The sequence below is a fragment of the Arachis hypogaea genome, chromosome 4 (assembly GCF_003086295.3).
Source record: "Arachis hypogaea cultivar Tifrunner chromosome 4, arahy.Tifrunner.gnm2.J5K5, whole genome shotgun sequence".
NCBI lineage: Eukaryota > Viridiplantae > Streptophyta > Magnoliopsida > Fabales > Fabaceae > Arachis > Arachis hypogaea.
In genome coordinates, this window is record NC_092039.1 from 230,599 (window position 1) to 249,411 (window position 18,813).

The following is an 18,813-nucleotide window of genomic DNA, read 5'->3' on the forward strand; positions in this document are numbered from 1 at the left end:
TGAAGCGGGTTATGGATGCATCATCAGGAGTTCCGCGGGGACGTGGGTGAAGGCTTGTTCTGGATCCTTGCCGTCTCTTTGCGATGTGAAGGGGTTTGGTCTTAGCATGGGAGTGCGGGACTAAGAATATTATCTGCGAGACAGATTCTTTGGAAGTCTTTGAGTTGCTCCAAATCTCCAATGTCTAACAAAGAAGGAAACATTATTAGAAAAATTCAACTATTCAAGAGTTATTGCTCTTAAGTTAAGTTCATTTCAATTAACTCAACTGCAGATTTGTTTGCGAAGAGAGGGCGAGGATTCATCTACTCATTAGTAGTGGTTTTTTCGTGTTGTATTGCTTTCTTTTTTGTTGTTTTTCTTTAATGTTTTTTAGTCACCAAAAAATATCACAGTAATATTTATCTTTTTTCATAGCCATTCCATGTAGTTGAGGTGGCTGGCTTAGGCCCGCCCACGTTCAAATGACCCTAGTCCAATCCTGTGAATTTTTTATTCAACTTCATCTCTTCATGACTCACGAGAGTTAAAACGAGAGTTTTGGGCAGTGGCTAGCAATAACGAGAGAAACGAGCGCGACGTGGCAGTTATCAATTGGCAGATTCAGTAGCAGAGGAAGGTGCACTGTGGAGTTTTCGATACACGCGTCCGTAGAGGATCCGTACCCTGTCTGATTAGCAAATCAATCATAACTCTAAGAAGTTGCTACATAATTGCCATTGCCATTGCTCTGCGGTTCTTCCATCCATCATTTCACTCTCTCCTTCTCTTCTTCCTCTGTTGCAGAGCGCAATCTCTATTGAGTGGTACTACTAATCGAAACCTTAGGGTTTTGGTCCCTAGTTCCTCAGATCTTCAATCTCCCAAATTCTAGCTTGATCCGATCTCTGCCTCACAGAATGCCTGCCGTTTACGGATCTCGCCTCACCACCTTCGAGGATTCCGAGAAGGAGAGTGAATACGGTTACGTTCGCAAGGTATAATCCAATCCGATAAGCTTCCAATCATCACTCCATCGTATCGTCCCTTTTTCACTTCTGTTCCTATCACCATAGATTTGCTTTCATTTACTACCATATGCACTATGTCATGTGTTCAATTTCGCGATTGGATCCAACTACATGCTTTAATTCTCGATCTTCACTCTCGTGTCAATTGTTGGACTCGTACCAATGATCGCTCTCTGTTTTTGTTAATTTGAGGATTTAATGGAAGCTCTAGTTTTCAAGCCTCTGGATTTGTGTTGAATTTGTAAATTCACTTTACATTTCACTGGTTGTGACATGTTATTGTTTTTGTTCAGTGGCTCCTTCGGTTTTTTTTTTTTGTAACAAAGGATACAGAGTGTGTCTGTCTGAGGGTTTTCCTTTAGCACTTTTTTTTGTTTTTTTTGTTTTTTTTTGGGGGGGGGGGGGATCAGTTTTCAACTTGTAGTGGCAGTGAAGTCTCATTTGTCAATCTCGCCCGTTATCCTTTTAAATTATAATTTGGACTGTAAGTTGAAAAGGAGGGTAGTGGATGCTTAATGTGTGATTCCTGGAATGAAACAGGTATCTGGACCAGTCGTGGTTGCTGATGGAATGGCCGGGGCTGCTATGTATGAGCTGGTGCGTGTTGGTCGTGACAATCTCATTGGTGAGATTATTCGTCTCGAAGGGGACTCTGCTACCATCCAAGGTTCTGCTCTTTGAAATTCCATACTTTGAAACATTTTAGTACATGTTGCATTCACGATGCAAAACTGCCTCTTCAATTATTTTGTTTTGTTTCTTCCTTCTGTATTCTTTTCTTAACTGAGGAGCTTCTCTGCAATCGTAGTCTATGAGGAAACGGCCGGTTTGATGGTTAATGATCCAGTGTTACGTACACACAAGGTTACATTTTATATCCCTCGTTGAATTTCACTATATTTCTTATATTCTCGTTACCTTCCTCTACTGATAAGCTATTATTATGTCATAACCAGCCTTTGTCCGTGGAGTTGGGACCTGGAATACTGGGAAACATTTTTGATGGAATTCAGGTTTGCTTATTAATTGATTTATGTCTGATTTCAAATGCTGACAAATTTAGCAATTAAAGTTTCACTACCTCCCCTGTTATTTCTAACATGAAGCTCTCTTTTTTTTCCCCTTACTTAAATCAAAACAGAGGCCTTTGAAAACTATTGCCAAAAGATCTGGTGATGTGTATATTCCTCGTGGTGTCTCTGTTCCAGCTCTTGACAAAGATGCACTCTGGGAATTTCAGCCTAAGAAAATTGGTACCGTACCAGAGAAATAAATTGCTATTACTTAGTGTTAGGCTTCATAGGGGAAAAAACTAACTATTGGTATTTTATTTTATGCACCGGTGACAGGCGAAGGAGATCTATTGACCGGTGGAGATCTATATGCGGTAATTTTTGTAGCTAATTCAGTGAGCTTGTTTATTATTCACATTCATTGATTTGTTCATCTAATGATTTGTTTGAACCTTTTGCCCATTGCAGACTGTTTTTGAGAACAGTCTAATGCAACACCATATCGCACTTCCACCTGATGCCATGGGAAAGATAACCTACATAGCACCACCTGGCGAATATTCCCTGAAGGTTGTATTCTGAATTTATTTGCTTTTATATATATATATTTTTTGGTTCAATTTCCTTGGAAGAGTGTTGTTTTAGCAGCTCTTTGCTTCATATTTTAGATTTGATGATGACATGACTGCCAAGCTTTGTATTTTTCATCATTTAGGGGATTCTCTATTTTTTAAGTGATATGTGAATTGTTTTGCAGGATACTGTGTTGGAGCTCGAGTTTCAAGGTGTTAAAAAGAAGTTCACCATGCTTCAGGTTTATAACTTTTCTTTTTCTTTTGTTTTTTTCATTGTAGTTGCTTTATTGAAGGCTTGGTTTCCATGCTCTCTTCCTATATTACAAGTTCCTTGCGTGTACTTTATGGATTGCAGACCTGGCCCGTACGTACACCAAGGCCTGTTGCATCAAAACTTGCAGCTGATACTCCTCTTCTTACTGGTCAGGTAAACTTTTTTGTTATAAATTCTCCCATGTACGTTATAATTCTGGTAGCTTTTACATCTAATGACTTATATTTGTTATAGCGAGTTCTTGATGCCCTCTTCCCCTCTGTTCTTGGTGGGACTTGTGCCATCCCTGGAGCTTTTGGTTGTGGTAAAACAGTCATCAGTCAAGCTCTTTCTAAGGTGAGACTGATAAACCCCATCAAGGCATTCTTCTTCTTCTTCCTCCTGCAAGTCATTAGATCTTTCTAATTCATCCTTTCTCCTATTTGGCAGTATTCCAATTCCGATGCTGTTGTTTACGTTGGTTGTGGGGAACGTGGAAATGAAATGGCTGAAGTATGCTTTCTTTTGAGCTACTTCCATAAAATATTCATGTTTGTGAGATTACAGTTGGTATAACCAATTTACTGAATCTTAGGTTCTGATGGACTTCCCACAACTTACAATGACATTGCCTGATGGCCGTGAAGAATCTGTGATGAAGCGAACAACATTAGTGGCTAACACTTCAAACATGCCAGTCGCTGCTCGTGAAGCTTCAATTTATACAGGTGACTTCTTGCCTCTTAAAATTTATAACATCTCCTTATCGTTGAGGACTATGTAGTTCTTCCCTCTATAAAAGAAATGTTTTCTCTCTCAACCAATCATGTTTTCTTTTATAATTTACCTGTTTTTGAAAATTACCTCACTTTGATTTTGTTCTGTTTTGTCATCTCAGGAATCACTTTAGCTGAGTATTTTAGAGATATGGGTTACAATGTCAGTATGATGGCAGATTCAACATCTAGATGGGCAGAAGCGTTGCGTGAAATCTCTGGACGTCTGGTGAGCATTTTGTTGTTCAATGAGAGTTTTCACCTGTTATTTTGGAGTATTTTTCCCCTTCTTGGTTAAGATAAATGTATTATGGTGGGATCATCTTTCTTGACTAGCGTATAACAGACAAGTTATGTATCATTAAGCAAAAGGTGCACATGCAAATATTGACACTGACTAATATATGTTGATGTTCATGTTGTCTTCCACAGGCAGAAATGCCTGCTGACAGTGGATATCCTGCTTACCTTGCTGCACGTTTAGCCTCTTTCTATGAACGTGCTGGAAAAGTAAAATGCCTTGGAGGTCCTGAACGAACAGGTAGTGTCACAATTGTTGGTGCTGTTTCTCCACCTGGAGGAGATTTTTCAGATCCTGTGACATCTGCAACTCTCAGTATTGTTCAGGTAAAATTAATACTTATTATATATGATCTGTTGGTAACTGCCAGTGAAGGTAGTTTGTATTTGATTGACTTGACTAATATGCCCACAAGTTCACAAAGGTCAATGTGATATTTTTACCACTAACGTATCCTCTTCTATAACATTCACTCTGTCTAAACTTTTTTCTTTTGGGGGGATATCTTGCAGGTTTTCTGGGGTTTGGACAAAAAGCTTGCTCAAAGAAAGCACTTTCCTTCTGTGAACTGGCTTATTTCTTATTCAAAGTACTCAACGGTATGCCCTACATTTGTTTGCTTTGTAATTCATATTCTTCCTTTAAAGTTCCTTCATTTGTATGCTTATACTCCCTCGCATGATTGTACAATTATATTAATTTATATTTCGTACCTTCAGGCACTTGAATCCTTTTATGAGCAATTCGATCCAGATTTTATCAACATTAGGACAAAGGCTCGTGAAGTACTGCAAAGAGAAGATGACCTGAATGAAATTGTTCAGGTACACCTTTATTGGTTCTAATATCATCTTCGTTATAGGTTAAAGAGTTGTCCCTGTTCTCTCCTATACAGGATAGAATTATTAAACTATTTTGGGGATAGAGAAGGTATATTTAAGTTACATGAGAACAGACTGTTAAGAATTATAGCATCTCAAACTCCTAGATGTTGCAAATTATCTTCAACCTAAGGAATAGTCTGATAAGTTTATCTTTAACACCATGATATGGCATTGTTTTGCATTTCTTGACAAAATCTGAGAGGATGTCTATGTATTTGTTCTTAAGTTGTAAACTAAACTGGGTCATTTGATGCAAATCATTGCTCCAGCTTGTAGGCAAGGATGCTTTAGCTGAAGTGGATAAGATCACCTTAGAAACTGCAAAACTTTTGAGAGAGGATTATCTTGCTCAAAATGCCTTTACACCGTAAGTTCCTTTCTAATTGGCTAAATTCTTTGACATGTATTATTATACAGCTTATTATGTGTTTCTTATCTTATATTGCTACCTCTTGTTTGGCTGTGATAGATATGACAAATTCTGTCCCTTCTACAAGTCTGTTTGGATGATGCGCAACATTATCCATTTCTACAATTTGGCAAACCAGGTATGGTGGTTCACTCTACAGGTTTCCATGTAAATGTTGGCATGTGTGGGGGGGGGGGGGGGGGATGATGTAAAACCACATTTAATCTCTCGGGCCACCCTCCCCCATAATTATAAACCAGAAATTGTTCATTTCATTGTGTTATGCATTCTTGTTCCTAAGTCAGCTAGAGTATTTTGTTTACATGGTGCTGGCTACACTTGCAGGCAGTAGAGAGGGGAGCTGGTACAGATGGACAAAAGATCACCTACACTGTTATCAAGCATCGATTGGGAGATCTCTTCTATCGTTTAGTGTAAGCAATTTTAAAACTGCACTAGATGACTTATTTTGACATAGAAAGTAGAGATCTAATTCTCTTGATCTGTTGTTATTGCAGGTCTCAGAAATTTGAGGATCCAGCAGAAGGTGAAGCTGCTTTGATTGACAAATTTAAGAAATTACATGAGGACCTCACTAATGGTTTCCGCAACCTTGAGGATGAAGCCCGATGATTGAAGATTTTCAGCCTTGCTCGAGGATAGTGTTATTTGATAGTTCTATAAGAGGAATCAAGATCCAGTGTCAGCAATATCATGAATTTTCTCGCACTCTACTCTTAGATTCGTTCATTTCATATCTCTTTCCTGGTGCTGGTTTGGCTTTTCGTCTAGTTGCTTGTGCAGCTGTAATCATGTCCCCCCGTTATTTATTGATAATAAGAGATGATAGCTTGTTCTTTCAGTATGTATTTAGGTGAATAAAATTATTTTTGAGAATGAAGCGGCTGTGACTGCGGGTATATGTGGATCACTATGGATTTAAGAGATGGACCCTGCTGGGACATGAAACTTTCTGAATCATGTGTTTTCTTCGATGGATTCTACCTTGTAGCAATGAATGAGTATTTGATAGAACCCGGAACTTCTCAGTAGCGCATATTCTGTCTATTCTTTTGGTCTCCTTGTTAATCATTCGTCAATGTTATTTTCTATATAAACAAAAAGTATAAAAAATGTCATAAGCACATTAAAAATTAGTCACTAAATTAAGTGTTATATGTGTATAAATATGTATGTTTAATTTATTTTAATGTATATTTTATATTTTAATATATATTTTATTAATTAATTTAGTAACTGATTCTTTGGGTATATATGTTGGAACAGCATATGGTATAGTGTGGCTTTTCCAAGCCGTGCAACGCAAAGCTAATTTGGTTGATTCTGGTTTCCCTTAAAGAGTCATAAACTCATAATGATAGGCCAATAACTATTATCGTATGTTTCATTAATAGACTAATAGGATCATGCTATTATCGAAAGATGACAGTAAGTCTTTTTATTTTCTTACTACTTTTATTGTTTTTCTGTGCAATAATTTTGAAGGACTCACCCCTGAATCTTATTTTCAACTTAATTATTATCAATGTTATCGGTATATATATATATATATATTCATTTCTGGTTACACTTATTTTCCGCTTATGTTACACTTGCGGTACATAGCCGGTCCTAAACCCGGATAAAGGAGGAGGGTTGTGTTAGGTCTTCGGCAACCAACGTAAAAATATAGCCGAACCCCCCATGACATGAATCAAAGACATTATTGCGCTAAAGCTAGGTCGTTACCCGGAAGTAACGCGCCGTATGGCTCGAGTACGGTGTCAAAGCAAGAGCCGCTGCATCGGTGCCGGATGTAGTGTTAAATGAGCAAGGGTTCTCGCGTTTTCGTGAACGGACGAGGGTAAATAAGCTAGTTCACAAAGGAAAAGGTAAAGGTCGAAGCGACAAAAGGTTGAGATTTGGGACATGAAACATAGGCACTCTAACAGGAAAGTCCATGGAGGTGGTGGACACCATGACAAGGAGGAAGATTAACATTATGTGCCTACAAGAAACGAAATGGGTTGGTGCAAAGGCTAGGGAGTTGGATTCTTCTGGTTTCAAACTTTGGTATACAGGAAAGGTGAAGAATAGGAATGGAGTTGGAATAATTGTGGATAAGCAGTGGAAGAAGGACGTAGTTGATGTCAAGAGGGTGGGAGATCGGATCATCTCTATCAAACTTGTGGTGGAGGGAGGTGCTTTCCATGTGATTAGCGCCTATGCACCGCAAGTGGGTTTGGACGAACAACACAAGATAAGGTTTTGGGAGGATCTAGAGAGTTTGATTCAAGGCATACCTTTGGGAGATAAGATTTTCTTAGGAGGAGATTTAAATGGCCATGTTGGGAGAGAAGTGACTGGATATGGGAGTATTCACGGAGGCCATGGTTTCGGGGTGATCAATGCCGAGGGTAAAACTATTTTGGACTTTTCCTCAACTTTTGATCTTCTCATCGCAAATACATGTTTTAAAAAGAGAGACGAACATCTTATAACCTATAAGAGTGGCATGACAAGCTCTCAAATCGACTTCTTCTTGTTGAGGAGAGTCGACCGGAAATTTTGCATTAACTGTAAAATTATCCCGGGAGAGAGTTTGACAACGCAACATAGGGTGCTCGTCATGGATTTTCGCGTTGAGCAAAAGTTGAGGAAAAGACATCATACGAAGAACCCAAGGATGAGGTGGTGGCGGATGAAAGGTGAGGAACAAAGAAGCTTCCTAAGACGGGTAGAAAAAGAGGCAAAGTGGGATGGGAATGGAAGCGCGGAAGAGATGTGGAGGGACATGGCAGAAGTTATTAGAAGAACAGCAAAAGAAAGTTTTGGTGAATCTAAAGGAATAGGACCAAGAGACAAGGAGTCCTGATGGTGGAATGCGAGTATACAAGAAAAGATAAAGATAAAAAGAGAATGCTTTAAAGAGTGGTCTTTATGCCGCAATGCAGATAACTGGGAAAAATATAAGGCGGCTAAGAAAGAGACAAAAGTGGCTGTAAGTGAAGTAAGAACAAGAGCATATGAGGGTCTCTACCAGTCTTTGGGCACGAAAGAAGGAGAAAAAGGTATATATAGAATTGCAAAGAGCCGGGAAAGAAGAACGAGAGATTTGGATCAGGTTAAGTGCATAAAGGATAAGGATGGAGAGGTGTTGGCTCAAAAGGAGAAGATTAATGAAAGGTGGAAGAGCTACTTCTACGAGTTATTTAATGAGGGACAGAAGACTCTTCCGAGCCTTGGTCGATTATGCACAAGGGAAGAAGATCAAAACTTTGACTACTATCGAAGGATTCGAGACTTCGAGGTAAAAGAGGCTCTAAAGCAGATGAAAAATGGCAGGGCAGTAGGACCTGATAATATCCCGATTGAGGTTTGGAAGGGTCTTGGAGGAAAAGGCATCAACTGGTTAACCAAGCTTTTTAATGAGATTTTAAGGTCAAAGAAGATGCCTGATGAGTGGAGAAAGAGCACCTTGGTACCTATCTACAAGAATAAGGGGGATATACAAAGTTGCGAAAATTATAGAGGAATTAAGCTTATGAGTCATACTATGAAGTTATGGGAAAGGGTGATAGAACGGAGGTTGAGAAAAGAGACACAAGTAACAGAGAACCAATTTGGATTTATGCCAGGCAGATCTACCACTGAAGCGATATACCTATTAAGAAGGATGATGGAGAGGTATCGTAGTAATAAAAGGGATCTACACATGGTGTTTATTGATTTGGAAAAAGCGTATGATAGGGTACCAAGGGAGGTCTTATGGAAGGTTTTAGAAAAGAGGAGAGTAAGGATCGCATATATTCGGGCAATTAAAGACATGTATGATGGGGCCACAACTAGTGTGAAGACTCAAGGTGGTGTGACAGAGGAATTCCCTATTGGTATAGGATTACACCAGGGATCATCCTTAAGTCCATACCTTTTCACATTAGTCTTAGAAGTACTCACAGAGCACATCCAAGAGCCTGTGCCATTGTGCATGCTTTTTGCCGATGATATCGTCCTTATGGAAAAGTCAAGGGAAGACCTAAATAAGAAGTTGGAGTTATGGAGAGAAGCTCTAGAAGTGTATGGTCTGCGCATAAGCCGTAGCAAGACGGAATATATGGAATGTAAGTTCAGTCTGAGAAGGGAAAACTCCAATATAGAAGTGAAAATTGGAGAGAACACCCTACGAAAAGTTAAAAGTTTTAAGTATCTTGAGTGCATCATACAGGATAATGGAGAGATTGAACATGATGTAAATCATAGGATCCAAGCAGGTTGGTCAAAATGGCGGAGTGCATCTGGTTTTATATGCGACAAAAAAGTGCCTTTAAAACTTAAAGGTAAATTCTATCGCACCGCTATAAGACCGGCTATGCTGTATGGTACGGAGTGTTGGGCGGCTAAAAGGGAGCACGAACATAAGCTGAGTGTGGCAGAGATGAAGATGTTGAGATGGATGAGTGGTCATACGCGATTGGATAAAATAAGGAATGAAGATATAAGGGAGAGAGTTGGAGTAGTACCTATTGTGGAAAAGATGGTTGAATCGCGTCCCAGGTGGTTTGGACATGTGAGAAGAAAACCGATAGAACATCCAGTCAGGAGAGTGGATGAGATGGAAGATGGACAAAGGGCGAAAGGCAGAGGAAGACCTAAGAAGACCATCCATGAGGTGGTCAAACGAGATCTACATGTAAACGGTCTCTCTGTAGACATGATACATGACAGAGCACAATGGCGTCGTTTGATTCATGTAGCCGACCCCACTTAGTGGGACAAGGCTTTGTTGTTGTTGTTGTTTGACAACTCCTCTTCTTCTCCCATAAAAAAGGGTTAAAAATGCGGGAATCTCATTTAAGGCAGTAACATTTACCAACAGGCGTAATTGCGATTCAAGTAAAAAACAATATAATTGGCTTGGTCTATGAGGCCAGCATATTCAATGGGAATTTCATCGAAGGCAATATCATTACTACTCCATTAAAAGGCAAGAAACCGAAGTATATCATCTGAAATACCGCTTAAGCGAGATAAACATGGTTCTGTAATGATAGTACACACACAACACATGGTATCAATACTAAACAATAGGGGTTGTTGGCCTTCATACTATCCGGGACCAACTTTAGGAATATCATAATGCTCGCTCATGTTTGCAAGATATTGGTTGAAATCCTGAATCCTATCGCGGTGAGATTTGTTGGCGATCTTGGCCAACCTATGAACATCAAGTTGCTCCCTCTGTTCTATGTATCGTTTCTCTGCTGGTGTCAGATGATCATCATAGTGAGCAGCCTTCCCTTCCCCACTCAGTTTGCCCTCATCGTTCGCATTTTGATCATCCGTACCCAAGGATTGCTCTGTGCTCCCACCTGTTTATTGAATGGGAGAACAAGAAATAAGAACCAGAAGGAACTTTGAGCAGTTCAACAAATCATCTTCTTATTCTGCATCAAAAGTACTCTTGCCGAAAAGATGTATGGGTGCCAAATTTCTAATACGAAGAGTATGATATAGGTTTCTGATATCCATAACCATCTCACATAACAAATAAATACAATTATCAGGTTGTTAATTCAGTTAAGCAAAGAGGATGATTGTGCCATACATCATAACTTGCATGTAACAAAGTGTAGAACATAAGAGGTAAAGCATGACATGAAGATGAAGCTGAAAACAAAGGACAGATAGATACCTGCTGAAATATCATCTTCGGTAGTCTGCAAAATCTGATTCTCATGATCTCTTTTGTTCTTCTTTTTCTTCTTCTTCACTCCGCCAGCCTTCACATCAAGTGCCTTTCCCTTGAGCTTCAATTTTCCACCAACAACATTTTCATACGATGACATCTCTGTCTGACAAAAAAAACCCTAACTTGTTAATAACCAGGCAGACATTGGAAACAAGTTCAACATATTTAATTCACCATTGAAACAGACATATCATCAAAATTATAGTTTCAGAAAATAATTTAATCTACGTATTCGGTAGCTTAATGCTTAATGCTTAATGCAAGCCAAGCCATCCAAGCATAGAAGAAAAGGACCCGAGAGAGAGAGAGAGAGAGAGAGGAGGGAGGGAGGGAGGGAGGGAGGGAGAGAGAGAGAGAGAGAGAGACTTGAACCAAATCAGAGAATTAGATAGAAACCTTAAATGGAATCAAACAGAGCGGGGAACTCCGACGACGCCTCTCTCAAATCTCAAATCTCAAATCTCGAATCTCAAATCAATTATCTTCCAATCTGCTTTCCTAATTCCTATTCCCTTCTCCTCTTCTCATCATATTTATAACACTTTAACGCTAAAAATGCATCAATTAAAATTTTATTATTTCAATAAAAATATTAAGGGCTGGATTGGATGTGATTATTTCGATAAAAAAAAATTTATTGAAAAAAACTTTTTTTTAGTGTATTTGGTCAATTTTTGGTAGTAAAAATAAAAGTATTAAAAAAATATTTTTTTAAAAAAAATTTTTTCCTAAAAAAGGATGTTTTTCATATAATAAATAAACAAAAAATACTTTTATATTATTATATCCAAACATAATTGATAAATAAAAAGATTTTTTTGTATGAGATACCTAAGTATAAAATTACTTACTTTTTTATAAGATCTTTTAAAAATAGATAACTAAAAAAAAAATTTTTAAAATTCACCCAAACAAACTCTAAGAGTTTCATTTTGTTGAAAAATATTTTATATAATTATTCAATTAAATTTAAAAATTAGTTAATTTTATTGATATGATATTTTATAATAATAGATGAAAATTAACTCCAAATACTAATCAATTTAATGCATGTCAACAAAAAATATTTTTTATTAAAATTCATTTTTGATACAATGACATTACATTATTTTTAATAAAAAAAAATTTATTTAACTATCCTTATGTTAATTATAATACAATATTACCTTTCAAAAAACATTAATGAATGTAGTATCTCTTGGTTAAAGAAATTGGCTCCTTAACATTTAAAAAGAAATATCTCTTTCAGATCTTCATCCGTAATTTAAGTCAAATAATGCTAGAAGACCATCATAATTTAAGTCAAATAATACTAGAAGACCATCAGTAAAATATATTGTTAGATCATTATACTAAAAAATTAAATAAAAAAAATTAAATTAATAGTTAAATGATAAAAAATAATAAATTTTGTTAATTCTTAATCAATATTTATTCGTCTACTATCTCTTTAACTGATTATTAGTTTAAAAAAAAAGAAAAATATAGGAAGCCAATGGTCTAAGCGTACAATGTGTACAATAGAGATTTAGGAAGTATTAGAAATATAACCATTAGTGTTACATTGTCCTGTCAAGTTACGTTTTTGGGATGAGTAAGTTCATGACATGGTATTAGAATTCTAGATCCAAAAAGTCAAGGATTTGATCATTGGTGAAGTCCAAAATTACCTTTAATTTTTAGGATGAGATGTTGATTATCCCTGATATTCGGATGGTTATTCTGGATAGTGTAGGTGATGTTCATTTTATTCATGGACCAAAAGTTTAGCCCATTGTACACTCCTGCTAAAACCGATCGATTTATGGGGGAAAGTTATAAGCAACACGAAAGAGTAGATTGGTCATTGGTATATATGAAAGACGCAGCTAAAGGCTAAAAAAAGTCACACCGTTTGCCTACAAAATCTGCTTCAATAATAATAATTACTTGATTAGTTCCAAGTCCTAAACTTTTCATAACAAGACAACCAACATCATCTCATCCAAGGGCAAAACCGCAAAAGGTTCCACACTTGATTCATAACCATACTTCAGTACACGCCAGGAATGATTCTGTATGGGACCTTGTCGCAATATAGTTTCCAGTACTTGCCATACCTGCGCACAACATGAAATTCATCAACGTTACACCCAGATTTACAGATTTTTCCTAAATCTTTGGTAGTGAAAGTTTCCTCCAGCCATGCTTTTGTTAACATAAAATAAATAAATAAATAAAAATAAAAGTTTCTTTCTAGTTATGATGCAGTTATTTTTTATCCCAACACGTAAACATTAGATGTTCTCAAATCTATTTGCTTTTCTCAATTTATGTTCATTCTTCAGAAGCATCCCCAATTTAGATGATGATTAAGGGGACATATGAAGTAAATAAGGTATGCGTGTGTGGGTAAAAGAAAAATTTAGAGACAACACTAACAAATAGATCTTAATGCTTACTTGGATCTGCATCGATCATCATCCCTTTTTGCTCGGTCAAAGAGAAGGATGGTAAGAAATATCACATAGAAGTAGGGCAGAAACTGCATGGAACAGAAAAAGAAGCTAAGTTCAACAATCTTCCAATTTTTAACATGTATAGGAAATAAGACACCCTTACATGATGGAATAGAGCCGGCACTGTCCAGAAGAAAGCAGATAGTATTTCCGGGACATAATGAAAATGACGAGCTAATCCCCACCTGCAGGTTCCACAAAAAAAGGTGTATTGTTTTAATTTAAGGATAGAAGACATGTACTCGAAGAAATTAATGATGTGGCACATGCCAAATATCAGAAACAAGTCCTACCATAAGATTAAAATGAAAAATAACAACATTCGTATCTGGAAGAAAGCAAAACTATTAATGTAATCATCTTGTGGGATGATAATATATTTTATATCAACTGTCTGGGACCCCAATGGTAACAACAAAATGATGAACATAAACCACTCAATAATGGCGGTAAAGTAAAGTTTCAGCTCTCCAATACCTTGTTACTCCCGCGATCATTATCACAATTGTGTTTACATAATTTTAAGTTAAAACTTACCATCCAGATGTTAAAAGAAGGCTTCTTTTAGTTTCCCCGGTGGAAGTAGTATATGTGGCTTCTATCTGCAAAAACAGTCATTATGACCAGATTATGAAAGTCTACTGGCAACTGAAAATTACAAGATACATGAAAATTATCTATTACACCTTTGATGGAGCTCTTCCCCAGACCAAGCATTTTCCGTTTGTCCTACGAAATTCTTGCCTTTGCCTGTCACAATCATAGTTGATGTATATGCAAAGAATGCCGGCCACTAAAATAAACAGTGCTAGCTGGAAGATAAGGAGAGAAATTTTCAGAAACAAAGAGGAAAACGAGAGGAAAATTAAATATAAGAATAACGAAACTCAGAAAGATACAGGATGAGGATAATACCTGCGTGCCAAGAGTTACCGGATGGTTGACAAGATACATTCCGGGAGATGTATAGACAGATGGAACCCAAACTAAGCATCCCCAACAAATATAAAATCCAGCTGGCAGATTTAAGTGTTATAAGATTTAGTGAGACAATAAGTTTAAATACAATGGATACAAGAAATTTAGCAATAATAAGATTTCAAAAGACCATTATGGTAGAACAAAGTGAAACAAGGAGGATGTCTAACAAAAACAAGATTAGAGTTTATGTTAACCTCGATCATGAGCAATATCCATTGTGTTCCAGTATCCAGCTTCCCACCAGAAAAACTTGGTAACATAAACCAGCATTAATGTAGTATTTACAAGCATTGAGTCAGCTACTTTCCCATTTTCCTCATACTAGTTACACATGAAATAAATACAAAAAAATTAGAAAATTATCCAACGAAGGAAATATCACAAGATGAAATTATCAATCAGTTGTTTCAGATTTATTGAGTACATGATCCCATCATATCCCACTCATGCTCCTGATAAGTCAGTAACAGTTGGGTCCATGGCAACCAAGTTTTACCAAATAAAGATAAAATTTATTCAAATCCATATCATAAATTAAATCCTATTACAAGACAAAGCAATCCAAAAGCTTCATCATAGCTTTTTATAAATCAGCTAACTTCCAACACCCCCAGGCTCAACTCGAGCTGCTGCTATGATGACGTATTAACAGCTAGAAATAAATACATAATCCAAAGGATCACTCCTGTGTATGTCAACTAAATTTTGGACAGTTAAACTTGCAGCTGATATTAGCAAGCACTCATTGGTTTAGTTGGCTTTATTCATATGATTGAAATATGAGACGCAACCTGCTTTATGCAATAGGTCAATGCAAGCACAGCCCATGACATCATTCCAAATCTGCAGTTTGTGAAAACTTTTATGTCAAAATGTTCTCCAATGCGCGGATAGAGCTCCATACCCTGCCACAATTGCATGATATTAGATTAGCATTATTTTATAAACTGTGAAATTAAAATCCATGTCTTGAGGTATTTTTCACATAGAAGCATTAAATCCAAAGTGGTTTCTTCTTATGTTGTGAAACCATGAAAGTGGAAAGTCCATTCTCATTGTACCATTAAAGATGCAACTTTTTTGAAGCTAGAGGGGGAAAAAAAATAAAGGGACATTTGGTTTGCTTTTTCATTTTCTGTTTTATTTTCAATATTTTCTGTTTCCAGTCTTTCATAAAGGAAAAAGAAAAAACAAAGGAAACAACAAAATCCTGTTTTCACTTTTTACTTCACAAAATCCTAAAAACTGATAACACTAAAAATGAAAACAGAAAATGAAAACGCAAAGCAAACACACTCTAATAATTTCAAGTCTTTTATATCGACAGCTAATGTCTTATTCAATAAGAATAATACAGCAAGTAATCTTTAACATTGATTCTTTGCACCTGACCCTCAGAAGGCAACATGAAACCAAGTGACAAAGAACAGAATAAGGAGTAAGGCCACCTCTCATGCTACTCACTTTTGTTTTTTATTTATCTTTACATATAATTTTTTCCCCCACATTCACTTTCTCTTTCTGCAGCCCTTGCATTTCAACGCAAAAGGTAGATATCTAATAAGTTAATCTTTTTTAAACTCTTAATTCAAAATCAAAGCAGAGACTAACTTACCCAGTAAAAATCAATGATTATGTTCCCTGATGAGCCAGAATCAGTAGATGATGGTGCCAAATGACCCTGGCCAATATAACAATTAAGTCAGAAATTTCTATGTAATGAACTTTTTATTAAACAAATAACATTTTTCAGCTATTCAGTCTCACTTTTATGTATAAGAAAATACAAAAGACAAAGCTCCCAAAGATGAGTGCTGAATATATCTCTCCCAAATGATCGTAAACAATTGTTGGGTTGAATATCCCAAACCTGAAAATTAAATGCAAAAAATTAACTGTCAATTGTCCCCGGAAAAAGCATAAAAAGCAAAACATCTTGCTTCGCAGGAAAAGAGTTATAGACAATTTTCTTATAGAACACTTAGTAACTTCAACTCATGAGCTTATAGTATTTATGACCCTAAATAACACGAAAACGTACATCCGTTTGACATATCCCATAGAACTAAATTTCTATGTGATGTGAGCTCATATCTTGATAATTTCTGTCCTCTCAATTGAACAATAAAACTAAAAGAAGTTTGCAACGTTCCAAAGCCTTGCACAGAATGGATACAAACATAAAGAATCAAGGCTCTATAGCATCAAGTTAAATAAGCAGAAACGGTATATCATGGAGATGCAAAGAAAGGATAGTCATTCTGAGCGAAGAAGTAATTAAAGAAGGAAACGAATTCCAAGTTGTGGATCTTAAATGAGGCAGCAAGTGGATGAAGAAGAAAGGCTCACCACCAGAGGGCAAGATAAGTAAGCAATGTGACTAGATATGCGGCGACGCCATTGGCCTGTAGAATGAGCAAGGAAGGCGAAATCAGGTGACGTAATAATGAGAGGCATGTTATGTTATGATAATGGTGGTAACCTTGTAGAGAGGTCGGTTGCCAGCTGGAGAAATTGGGCCCTGAACGGACTTGCCGGGGAGAAGAAGCTGCAGGGCGGCCTCGAAGGCGGCATAGACGGCAATGATTTTGCATGCGGTGGCAGAGGGTTTAGGCCATATACTTATGAAGCCTTGGAGACCATGGTGTTTGAGATAAGAAAAAGCCTGTAAAATGGATCCATCGGCATGAGTCATTGTGTACCATCTGCATCGTGAGTAAGTAGATCGAATCTGAGATGAGATGCGGAAAGAGCGAAAGAGAAAGAGCGAGCGCAATGAATAATAGCTCACAGGAGAATGACGAAGGGAGGACAGAGTGTGAGAAGGGAGATCATGGAGAAATAGGTGAGCAGAGGTGAGTGTACGGTCTCCATGGTCTTCGTCTTCGTCTTCGTCTTCGACTGCTCCGCCATCTTGGAGAAGTGGTGACTGCTGAGGAGTTTGTAACTTTGTGGAAAGGAAAGTGAAGACCACGACTCAGTCCGGGATGACCTTCCTTCCCAGCCCACCACCCAATAACTACACCTTTCTACTCTTACTCCTTATTTAACACTCTTAATTACTATTTTATTTTAGTGTATTTATCTATTTTGATTTTAAAAATTTTTAGATTAAACACTTTAGTCTTTAGTCTTTAATTAAAATTAATTATTCAGATCTTAATAAATTGAGTCTTAACAAATTAGAGTTGTTGTCTAGATTTATAAAACCTATTGAAGAGGACAAGTAATTGAAAAATATAGTCATTAATTTTTAGTATGAATTGATTGAGAATAAATTGAAGAATTTTATTCTTTTGAATATTAAAATTATAGAGTGTATATTGTATAGTTTGAAATTATATTGTTACACTGTTAATGCTAGAGTTATGCGAACTATGATAAAAATTAGAAAAAATAATATTGTTTTTGAACAGAAGAAATCAAGGACTATTTTGCCCCTATTAAAGTTACCAGAAACCATTTTATCCTCAATTAAAATTGATAGAATAAAGAATTTAAGTGATAAACAAAATTAATTATTAAAAATTAATCAAATAATTAATTTTAATTAGAGATTAAAATGTTCAATCCAAATTTTTTTTAAGACTAAAATAGATAAATACTCTTTTATTTTATTTCAGTTTACCTAGCATATCAACTAAAATATTAAGTAAATATTCAAATTATTAATTCAAAACGCTTTCATAAAAAATATAAAATTTAATTTCTAATACATTTTATTGATTAAATCCATTTTATTGACGAAAAATCAATCAATTATTTATATAAAATATATATTAAAAATAAATTAAATAATATATATTTATATACAAATATTATTTTATGTAAAAATGTCAATTTTGATCATTCAAATCTATCAATAGTGCAACCAAATTTCTCATATTCTTGTGTTTACCTTTTAATGATTATTCAAATCTTTAAATTTCATTTGCTAACAGTTTAAAATAACTATACACCTTACTAATTTGAGTCTATATTCTATATATTTCATATTATATATTGAATACAAGATGGTTACTTTCACGTGATAAAATATAAAACCAAAAAAATGACATAAGCATTTATATTATTTCATATTTTATACTTTAAATTAAGGGTGCCCTTAAATTAACTAATATTTATTTAAATATAAAAAATGTTAATCACCTAGTGATTGAGAAAACAAAATTTGTTAACGGGAAATATAAAAGAAATTGGAGGAGAGGTTTAGAGAAGATCCTTTGGCTTTGAGAACCCCCAAGTACCCAAATCTGAACTATATATTTTATAATACGGCTATGTTACATATACCCAAAAATTAATTATTAAAAAATTTTACTATCATATACTCTGAAAACATAAACTAAACATATCATAACAAA

General features: G+C 36.0%; 3 protein-coding genes across 4 annotated transcripts; 1 reads left to right on the plus strand and 2 right to left on the minus strand.

Annotated features, from left to right (window-relative positions):
• The first annotated feature begins 357 nt into the window (after positions 1–357).
• Positions 358–6,256, plus strand: LOC112795516 (V-type proton ATPase catalytic subunit A). The gene is made up of 20 exons (XM_025837469.3): positions 358–977; positions 1,551–1,677; positions 1,819–1,874; positions 1,967–2,023; positions 2,152–2,263; positions 2,360–2,397; positions 2,492–2,593; positions 2,781–2,837; positions 2,954–3,025; positions 3,107–3,208; positions 3,302–3,364; positions 3,447–3,579; positions 3,750–3,856; positions 4,060–4,254; positions 4,441–4,527; positions 4,648–4,752; positions 5,082–5,179; positions 5,282–5,360; positions 5,567–5,655; positions 5,740–6,256. The coding sequence occupies exons 1-20, from the start codon at positions 900–902 to the stop codon at positions 5,852–5,854; spliced, it is 1,872 nt and encodes a 623-aa protein (XP_025693254.1). The 5' UTR covers positions 358–899; the 3' UTR covers positions 5,855–6,256.
• A 3,900-nt stretch (positions 6,257–10,156) lies between these two features.
• On the minus strand, positions 10,157–12,325 carry LOC112795521 (uncharacterized). Of its 2 annotated transcripts, none has more exons than XM_025837475.3 (3): positions 11,367–12,325; positions 10,914–11,069; positions 10,157–10,590 (listed from the first exon to the last, which is right to left on the minus strand). In XM_025837475.3, exons 2-3 carry the CDS (start codon positions 11,065–11,067, stop codon positions 10,328–10,330), a joined length of 417 nt encoding a protein of 138 aa, XP_025693260.1. In that variant the 5' UTR covers positions 11,068–11,069; positions 11,367–12,325; the 3' UTR covers positions 10,157–10,327. The 2 variants fall into 2 exon arrangements, with proteins under 2 accessions (XP_025693260.1, XP_025693259.1); XM_025837474.3 differs by having other exon boundaries at positions 10,914–11,073; positions 11,367–11,639.
• A 538-nt stretch (positions 12,326–12,863) lies between these two features.
• On the minus strand, positions 12,864–17,502 carry LOC112795520 (7-dehydrocholesterol reductase). The gene is made up of 13 exons (XM_025837471.2): positions 17,241–17,502; positions 16,932–17,154; positions 16,799–16,854; positions 16,217–16,319; positions 16,065–16,130; positions 15,241–15,354; positions 14,644–14,770; positions 14,384–14,484; positions 14,155–14,280; positions 14,006–14,070; positions 13,572–13,653; positions 13,412–13,494; positions 12,864–13,069 (listed from the first exon to the last, which is right to left on the minus strand). The coding sequence occupies exons 1-13, from the start codon at positions 17,360–17,362 to the stop codon at positions 13,003–13,005; spliced, it is 1,335 nt and encodes a 444-aa protein (XP_025693256.1). The 5' UTR covers positions 17,363–17,502; the 3' UTR covers positions 12,864–13,002.
• Between the last annotated feature and the right edge of the window lie 1,311 nt (positions 17,503–18,813).

Bases quoted from the DNA above. Each gene is read 5' to 3' on its own strand.
- LOC112795516 (XM_025837469.3), top strand. From the start codon at position 900: ATGCCTGCCGTTTACGGATCTCGCCTCACCACCTTCGAGGATTCCGAG. The intron at 1,678-1,818 runs GTTCTGCTCTTT...CTGCAATCGTAG, and splicing joins GGACTCTGCTACCATCCAAG to TCTATGAGGAAACGGCCGGT. The intron at 5,361-5,566 runs GTATGGTGGTTC...CTACACTTGCAG, and splicing joins TCTACAATTTGGCAAACCAG to GCAGTAGAGAGGGGAGCTGG.
- LOC112795521 (XM_025837475.3), bottom strand. From the start codon at position 11,067: ATGTCATCGTATGAAAATGTTGTTGGTGGAAAATTGAAGCTCAAGGGA. The intron at 10,591-10,913 runs GTATCTATCTGT...TTCAATAAACAG, and splicing joins CGAAGATGATATTTCAGCAG to GTGGGAGCACAGAGCAATCC.
- LOC112795520 (XM_025837471.2), bottom strand. From the start codon at position 17,362: ATGGCGGAGCAGTCGAAGACGAAGACGAAGACGAAGACCATGGAGACC. The intron at 14,071-14,154 runs GTGTAATAGATA...CTGTTTTTGCAG, and splicing joins GGGGAAGAGCTCCATCAAAG to ATAGAAGCCACATATACTAC. The intron at 13,495-13,571 runs GTAAGGGTGTCT...TGTTCCATGCAG, and splicing joins TGCCGGCTCTATTCCATCAT to TTTCTGCCCTACTTCTATGT.